Source organism: Protomyctophum parallelum, assembly GCF_964188405.1.
Source record: "Protomyctophum parallelum genome assembly, chromosome: 16".
Taxonomy (NCBI): domain Eukaryota; kingdom Metazoa; phylum Chordata; class Actinopteri; order Myctophiformes; family Myctophidae; genus Protomyctophum; species Protomyctophum parallelum.
Window position 1 is genome coordinate 36,682,813 of NC_139711.1, and position 9,765 is coordinate 36,692,577.

General features: G+C 40.7%; 1 protein-coding gene across 1 annotated transcript; it reads left to right on the top strand.

The window, feature by feature from the left end:
* Positions 1–2,738: 2,738 nt before the first annotated feature.
* grxcr1a (glutaredoxin and cysteine rich domain containing 1 a) lies at positions 2,739–8,769 on the top strand (the record flags this gene model as incomplete). Its single annotated transcript, XM_083785325.1, has 4 exons — positions 2,739–3,143; positions 6,383–6,622; positions 7,111–7,176; positions 8,590–8,769. 4 exons carry the CDS (start codon positions 2,739–2,741, stop codon positions 8,767–8,769), a joined length of 891 nt encoding a protein of 296 aa, XP_083641451.1.
* Positions 8,770–9,765: the final 996 nt, after the last annotated feature.

Below are 9,765 nucleotides of genomic sequence, written 5' to 3' on the forward strand. Positions count from 1 at the left end.
AATTCAAAGGAGCTTTATTGGCATGAGAAAACATACGTTTACATTTCCAAAGCAAGTGTCAAAATATAATTTTAAAAAAAGTTGAAAAGGGGGCACAGCATTGTGTATATATACACAGGCTGTTATGGGTATAAAGCTTTTTTGAAACAAATAGCACCAATCTTTTGCGGTCACTTTGGGACAAATATAGGGAGCCATTGTGGATGGCCATTATTTGAATCACCCAAAATTAAAACCATTCCTCATCTTGCTTCTTGTCAGTAATAATGCATAAACACACGTGATAAATGGCTAGTGGTTAAAGCCATTAACTAGTTGAAATGGCTTTTTAATGGCAGTGGAGGCGATTGGTGAAGCCACATTAGCACTATTGATGAGCAGGGCCGAGGGGCAGGGCCTTTAGGTCACAACAGAGCAGCCTCTTGTCTGTGTGTGCTTAAATGAGATAAAATAGTTTAAGGACTCAGCATAGCGTGTGCCTTTAAATGACCTCAGGTGAAAACCATTACCTAAAATCCCAAGTGTTAATTTAACTCTGAGAGTGTACAAATGGACCCAAATGATGTCCATTTTAAATGAACACTCAGGATTTAACTGCATAGTGAGATTCAAATGGGTCAGCTTAGGTTACCCTATAAACAGCCAACCATTAGGTCTCTCATGGTCTTCTTTTCCTTTCGGCTTTTCCCTTCATTCAGGAGTCGCCACAGCGAATCATCTGCCTCCATCTCATCCTGTCCTCCAACCTCGTTGAGTTGTGATTTTTACTCCAGTGACCTCATTGGAGTCAACTTTCCAGCACAACTGGCAAATTCAGAGACACACAGAAGACTTCTAGGTTATCCGGCTGCTAATGGAACATTGGCCCTTCAAAAAATAGATCTGTTGAAAATCGTTACAGTGTCCCTTTAGGATCCCTCTAGGTTCACAATAATATTGTAAGAGCCCTGTGCCTGACCTTTGCAGCCTTCACCAAATACAGATTTAGACAAATGCTTTGAAAGTCAAATTAAATGTAACGGTTAATTTAATTGTAACCCATCGTACAAGAAAGTATAAATCAGGCTTAAGTCATCAGGACTTTGGAAGATGCTGGTAAATCTGTTGAGACATTGACCTCCACCACCCCTGCCCTCCACAGCCTTCCTCCCAGAGTCCCACTCCATCAGCATTAAGGCAACTGGGACAGGTGAAAGGACGGGGGGGGGGGGGGGGGGGGGGGGGGGGGTGGAGGAGGGAAGGGCCAGTGTTTACCTCTGGAAGCCAGACTAAACCATTCAAACAGAGTGGTGTTGTCACCACAATAGGCTGACGTGTCACATTTCCTGGGGAGCCACTTCGTCATCTGTGACACGAAAAACTGGCTCTGTGGACGCGCTGTTGTACCGCATTAGCAGTGACACATTATATGGTCCCCACATCATCCACTTGTATTGCGTTTTGACGCCCAGTGAACACCTGCCCTATCTCCCTCCTCCATGGTGGATGCAACGACAGACACTTCCCCCAAGTGCAAAGGGAGGAGGGAGGAGTGTGTAGCGCAGGAGACAAAAGGGCTGATGTAGCTTACGTCATTCATTCATGTGTGGCACTGTGGCCTGTGAAGGCACACAGAGAAGACTTTGAAGAAATTGTCTTCACACAAACATGCAAATAATTTGCTTTAATTCAACAGGGAGATGAAGACGACAGACATAATAATGCGCGCTCTGCTTGCGCAAGTAATAATGGTATTTATTTTATAGTATGTGCCTTGATGTACAAATCCCTGAAATAATGTACTACCATATTCACCTCTCTAAAAAGTGTCCTATAGCTATAGAACCAGTCTGAAGAAGAGAGAACTGCTGTGTGATTACTGTGAAATATGGAAAGGTTTCTTTTATTTCACCCTGGTGGTTATAAAGGCACCCAGAGAAGTGCTGTAATGTCTGTGTTATAATGCATTATAATGACCAATGTGTATTAAATGGAATAATGTCTTATAAACATCAATAATATGCTATTATTATACACGTTTTGTCACTTTACTTAAAGGTCAAAAAAGTCATGCTATAGGGTATTTTAAAATGATACAACTGCTAATAACCATTAAAGTATGTTGCCACTTTACTTAAAGGTCTCAAAGTCCTGCTATAACATATTATTGATGTTTATAAGACATTATTCCATTTAATACACATTGGTTATAATGCATTATGACACAGACATTACTTCTCTATGTGCCTTTATAACCACCTAAGTTATCATAGTTATAACGCGCTGTTCCACTGAGCATAAGAATGCATTATGACCAGCACTTATATGTTATAAACGTGGTTATACGTTGTTATATATGATTATAAACATTTATAACAAGTGTTATAATGCCTTATAAGCACATTATAATGCATTATAAAGACGACCTTAATATAAAGTGTTACCAATTTTTCTTTCAAAGGAAAAACTGTATAAATAGTGATGAATAATTAAAAAGCAACTATCAGCTTACTAGAGGTTATCTTTCTCAGTTGCCATGGTAGGAAGAGATGCATTATTTACTGGCTGGGTGGCTCTGACTGCAGCGGCTTACAGGCTCTCAGTCATTTTTAGAACTGTTCAAACTGGGAGGATTAAACATACCTGTAATCCATGGGGTAGTAGAAGTAGTTTGTCTGGCCCTCACGGTTAGCTTCGAATGAGAGGGAAGGAATTGGGCGGCAGTTTCACAGATCATGTAATCTGCTGCCGGTTTACCAATGGAGGAGACGATATTGACGCAAGAGGAGGTGAAGCCACAGAAGCGGGTGAGGTTCCGCGTGGCTTCGGGCAACAGCGGTCGGGTTCTGAAGGAGATGTTCAAGGATGAGGGTCCCTCTGACTCCTTGGATTCGGACTGCACCAGCAGCTCAGACGCCGACCGGGCTAGTACCCCGTCCACAAGTGGTGATGGCGGTGCACATCTGTACGGATTTCTGGGTTCCGAGCTGGACGACAGTGAGGGCGAGCCCGATGAGCTGCTCATGTATGCCGGGGCCACCAGGGATCGGACGTTCACCACCAAGAGGGTCAACATCCTAAGCAAAAACGGGACTGTCAGGGGGGTCAAGCACAAAGTGAGCGCGGGTCAAGTGTTGTTTGAAAACCTGCCCCAATCCAATGGAGTAAGTACACTATTAATTGAAAGGTGTGATGGGTATGTTGCTTGTCATAATATTATCCCTTCCTTTACAGTCAATGGTGGAAAGTAACTAAGTACACTGACTCAAGTATCAGGCTACTTATTACAATTGTGATGTACTTATATTTTACTTGAGTATTTCTTGTATGCTGCAACAGCCCCTTAGGCAAATATTGTACTGTTTACTCCACTGCAATTATTTGACAGCTTTAGTTAAATGTAGGCCTACAGATTTAGATTGCAAATACAGAACATGCATACAGGTGTATTATACTGTTGCATCTAAAGTAATCAACATCAGCCTCACCCTTTACCCGCCATTATTAGCATTAAAGTAATAGTAACATATTTAGCATGATGAAATGGTCCGTAATGGATAATTGTAAGTGGAAGTCCTACTTAATGCAAATACTTCTATACTTTGACTTAAGTACGGGGTACTGGGGTAAAGTCGGGGTACTGCTTCCACCACCGATCACGGTTCCATTTTCTTAGAGAGCTAATTCATGACAGCAGCTTCTATTGAATTAGTGGTTCATATTATGTAAATAACTATATAATTATACAATTATAATTCAGGCATTTGTTAAATGTTATGTTCTAAAGATGGACAGTAGCTGTGGCAAACTGATGGTCCTCTTTACTCTTTCATTGACAAATCATGTAAAAGTACAAATATAAACAAATGGGAGAAATAAGAGTGAAGACGAAAGAAGTGAAAAGTTTACTTTTGTCCTTCTTTTGTTTATTTTTTTGCTGAAAGTTGTTGACTTCCCCTTTTGCTCAGCCTAAAGTCTGGTTAAAGTTACAATATAGGCTAACCTACTGTATATAAATGTAAGTCATGGTCCAGGAGGTAATATGTAAACATATAACCTATATGAATATAAGTCTGGTTAAAATGTAGCTGTACATGTAGATGTACAGATATAACCTATACAGTAAGTCTGGTTAAAGGTAAAGCTACATGTAGACATAAAAATAAAAGGTTAAAAGATCTTTACATATAATTATAACTCTAGTTAATTAAAGATAGTGGTCTGGTTAACTAGCTACTGTATGTAACTATAAAACATACTGTAGATCTGGTTATAGGTACTAATCTATGTAATTATAAGTCTGGTTAAAACTACATACATATGCATAACAATATAAAGGACTACGGAAGAGGACAAGGTCATGGTTCAATTAAAGATTAATGATGCATTTCGGTAAGTGTTACAGGAGAACCTAATCAGGTTAATGAATTCTCGAGCATTCGCTTTCTAGGTTCCCTGTACAGTGTACAATGATCGGCTTGCTCTTAAGTAACACCTACACTGGAAAACCCTGACTGTTAAAGGTGCAGTAAGGGATTTTTTTTTGTTAAAATAAATAACTGTTAAATGGCATTAAAAAAAGTTATTATTTCACTATATTTACACAATAATACTTGCACATTTGTGTTTGTTTTTTACAACTTAAACTACACTATTTTATTTGAGTGTCTGCGAAACTGCCACAACAAACTGAGGGATTACTGAATCTATCAAACTATATGGGTGCATTCGGAAATACCGCACCGGAGCGCACTCACCTATTAGTTTGCATTGCACAGTGCGCTATTTTCAAAAGCGCCCAATAGGCTCTCAGGTGGAAGAGGGAGAACCACTGGGAAAGGTGTGATTTGAGGCCCTGACCAGCTGCTTCCAATCCTTAATGTTTGCCACCACTCTCCAACCAGCTCAGCACACTGAAAGACAGATTAGTAAGGCACTAGCCTGGGATGCATACCATTTTCAAGTTTCTGATCCGGTCAGGAGCGGAAATAACATACGTCATGTTGTTGCATGTCACTGGTTTGTATCAGGCCGGAACCACCAAACCTGAACCAGAATTACCCAAAATAATTCCCAGTATCATCATTTTAGGGCATATACCCAATACAACCTAACCTGACTCCGCCAGATGAGAGCGGTATTGATTCACAAGTTCACAATACAGCCTCCATCTGGGATCACTCAGGGATTGGCGTTGAACCGTCCATGGTCGGGACGGACCAATCAGCAGTAGCTACAGGCGGGATCTTGGCGAGAGCGGGTGTGACGCCATTGAGAAGCGCCTGTTGCAATTGTATTTCTTTCCTTTGCCTTAAAATAATCTTTTATTCTTGAAAGCAAGCGAAGACATGATGACCTACACATCCAACACGATAGTGAGGGGTTTCTAAAAAGTGTTGAATCTAATGCTATCAGGCTATCAGTTCGTTAACACTTTATTCAGCGATTGGGCTACAGAGATCCCAGATGGAAGTACGTTGTGAAAGCAAGCGTCTCTTCCATCTGGCGGAGTCAGGTTAAATAAAACCCTTGTCCCTTGATGCAGCGTAGTTTAGCTGCAACGTAGTTTGTTTGGTAAATCCATCTTCTATTCCAAGATTTCCAACTCGTAGCGAGTGGCAAGACTAAACTAGTAATGTAGTATATAATGACTAGTGAGGCACGCTACCAAGCTGGCTGCCAGAAAGGGGTTTTCTAGATGTATTAGAATGTGAGAATGCCCCGCCCTGTGGGCACCCCAATACTTATTACTAGTAGTACTGCCCTACTGCTAGGAGGGGGGCCAATCAGAGGCAGTCTTTGTGCAACCGTTTTGAATGACGCTGCAGACAGCCTAAAGTCCTCTGTTAAAAACGTGATTATCTACGGAAACTCACGTCATTGCCATAGGGACTGGAATCTGCATCTCGTGGTGTGACAGGGTGACCGTCTTTGCACCTGAAATACAGTACAGAGCCAAATAGTAGGTTGCAACCAGAAGGTGTAGACTTACTAGACTATATATTGAACACATGCTGCTCTTCATACTGACCTGAATTCTCCACTCCACACTCCCCTGATCTTAACTGGCACTGCAGCCTTTTATACCCTGCAGGTGACCTGGACTGCACTATTGAAATGGGGATGTTTCTAAAACATGCACATGAATATATAACTAAACGCAATAAATACCCACATACAATACATAAACATACCATAAATACTTAAATACCCCTAACCCCCACAAGTATTATAAATATCCCTGAACTACACAACACTCTGTCCTCACTACAACAACCATAAGCAACATCAAAACACATCACAATCCCCCCTCTTCCATTCTGACTGGGTCCAGCCCAATTACACTGGACAAAATAGTGAGAAAGAAACAACATATTCATGAAGCTTTATATCTTCCTCCTAGCAGGAACTATCACTTGAGTGTGGACGGATTGTGATCTACACTACAAGCTTCCGAGTGGTCAGAACTACATTTGAGAGATGTGAGTTGGTGCGGAAGATCTTCCAGAACCACATCGTGAAGTTTGTTGAGAAGAACATTGCTCTGGACAGTGAGTATGGCAAGGACCTGGAAGAGCGGTGCAAACGTGTGGGAGAGTCCCCCTCCCTACCAGTGGTGTTCATCGATGGACACTACCTTGGGGTTAGTGTTTTAACTTTTGTATTTTGAATACCACAATTTGGCATCCATTCACCGCCATTTTTGAGCGGTGCACACCGCTCCAATGACTGGCCGTATGTGTCTCTATGTATGTCTCTATGTACAGGTATGTATGTATGTATGTATGTTTGGAGTACAAACAGCTGCAATACCGCTGGGTGACCTACTGTACCTTCAAGTGCTTCACAATGAGCATTATAACCATAACAGTAGTACAGTACAGAGAAGTACAGTACAGTGCAGAGTACTACAGTACAGAGTACAGTAAAGTCTAGAGTAGTACAGAGCAGTAGCCTACAGTACAGTAGAGTACAGAACAGTCCAGAGTACAGTACAGTACAAAGTAGAGTACACTATTACAGTACAGCACAGAGCACCGTACGGTACAGTACAAAGTACAGTACAGTAACTATCATCACAATACAAGTATAGTTGCACCGCTCAGTTCACATGGTTGTGATTTTTCCCAGGGTGCTGAGAAGATACTGGATATGAATGAATCAGGAGAACTTCAGGATCTTCTAACAAGAATAGAGGTAAGTCTGTAGCAACTCATAATGTAATAGCAACTCATAATGTAATAAGGGCTCAAAAAGTCTTGTACTGTAATAAGTTAAATGTAATAAAAACTCATAATGTAATAATCAGCTCATAATGTAATAAAATCATGAGCGCATAACGTAATAACAGATTTAAAAAAAAAAGACGTGTTACATTATGAGTTGCCTTAATAGGCAGCTCATAATGTAATAAAAGTTCATAATGTAATAACAGAAGTAATAACAATGACAGTGTAAGACTATATGGGCCATAAGAAAGTCTACATTTGTCAACAGAAGTAATAACAATGACAGTGTAAGACTATATGGGCCATATGAAAGTCTACATTTGTCAACAGAGGTAATAACAATGACAGTGTAAGACTTTTCTCACAAATATGGGCCATTATTACATTATGAACTTTTATTACATTATGAGCTGCCTATTAAGGCAACTCATAATGTAACACGTCTTTTTTGGAAAAATCTGTTATTACGTTATGCGCTCATGATTTTATTACATTATGAGCTGATTATTACATTATGAATTTTTATTACATTTAACTTATTACATTATGAGCCTTTTTGAGCCCTTATTACATTATGAGTTGCTATTACATTATGAGTTGCTACAAAGTCTCAGTTAACACAGGAATATGTTTAAATATTCATGTTTGATGTTGGATTTGATCACGTATATACAGTGTTTATAAAATCACAATATATAATTCACTCTTGTTTGATCACTCTTGAGTAACTTAAGCCATTGAGATGAACTGTGAACATAATGAGAACAGGAGCTGTCATTTCTCCTTTTTCAATGAGAGCATCAATAAAACACCAGTCAACTGCCATGTTGTACATCAATATTTGACCGTCAGTAATAGAATGCTTGCCACTGATTCTACTTCCAACACATTCACTAAAACGCACCAAAGCAGATCATAATGCACTGTAGTAGTGCAATGGAAGCAATGGAAGGCCTCTTCATGGTTACTGGTCACTGGGCCTTTGGCCTGATTTGAACCCTATAGCCTCCACTCACCACCAGTATCAAATGACCAGAAAAGCACTGACTTATGCAGTTACTGACTTGAAAAGAATGTCAGTGTCAAAATGGCGAGAGTCAAATTCCACCAAGGAGTGAGTTTAGATTCAGGGCTATACTACCAACCACGTCATAGAAACTGAAATTGTGTGACCTAAACTGAACTAACCTAAACTAATGGTAACATTATACATGCACTTTGCTCAAGACATTTCCTGTAATTTGGAGGTCAGATCTCTCAATAGTATAGTTAATTTTAGAAGTCTTACAGTAGGTTTTTCTTAGATTTGCTCCTGTGAATCTTGTGAGTTTCCACCCTTTGAAGTTTTATTAAAACTCTGCTGGTTCTTTCTTTCCCCCAGAGGGTACAGCAGCCCCACACGTGCCAGATTTGTGGGGGCTATGCCTTCATCCCCTGCCCCATGTGCCATGGCAGTAAGATGTCTATATATCGCAACTGCTTCACAGATTCCTTCAAAGCCCTCAAGTGCACTTCCTGCAATGAGTGTGGACTGCAACCCTGTCTGAACTGCAGCCAATGAGGATACTAAGTGCCTGTCCACAAGCAAAATCCTGAGTGTTAATTTGACTCTGAGAGTTAAATGACCACATATAGGATTTTACTGTGCAAACTGTTCTTGCCTCTGGGTCTGTAGGAAGGGTCAAGCATTGGACTGCATTAGTCAGTGAAACACGTGCGTGCACGCACACACACACACACACAGGGCCGGGGCACACCTTAGTGCACAGCCGCGGACAGAAGAAGCTGACGCCCGACGTCATTCCGGCTTTTTAGACAGCTGGTGGATGGAAAAGAAGATCCACCTCCGCGGCTGACTGACGCGACGGACAGATTCCCGGAAACGCTCTCCTCCACGTCAGTCAGCCGCGGGGGTGGAGCTTCTTTTCCATCCACCAGCTGTCTAAAAAGCCGAAATGACGTCGGACATCAGCTTCTTCTGTCCGCGGCTGTGCGCTAAGGTGTAGCTGCGCTGCCTCACACACACACACACACAGTCACACACACAGCCATTTGTTAGTACAATATTAATTTGTAATAAAATAAATTAATGGATTTTGTATTTGGTTTTATATTGTATGTCCACTTTATTTCCATTACGTGTGACACTGAGAATAATATCTGGGTAAAAGCAGATATGTGTCTTCAATACGTGATCGATACATGATGCTGATTGGTTCAGAGGACATGTAGACAACAGTAAGAGTATAACATTATCTCATAATTACATAATCTGTCATAACTAGGCTACTAAACATTCTATGACTGGACTCTAGTCTTTATCCTCTAAGGAAATGCCTGTTATGCCATGCTAACAGGGCTTGCTTATCTCAGCAGTAGGCACACTGCAGCCACGCTTAGCATTGAAAAGTCCCAAAACAACACTGAATTTGGAGGTAGTACTGAAGACTCACTGTAAAAGTGTAAATCTAGCCTCTCCCCAACGTTAATTAATTAATTGAGTAATTACTGTAAAAGTGAAAACAATCCCTTATTAGCAAGGCTCACGTCACTAATC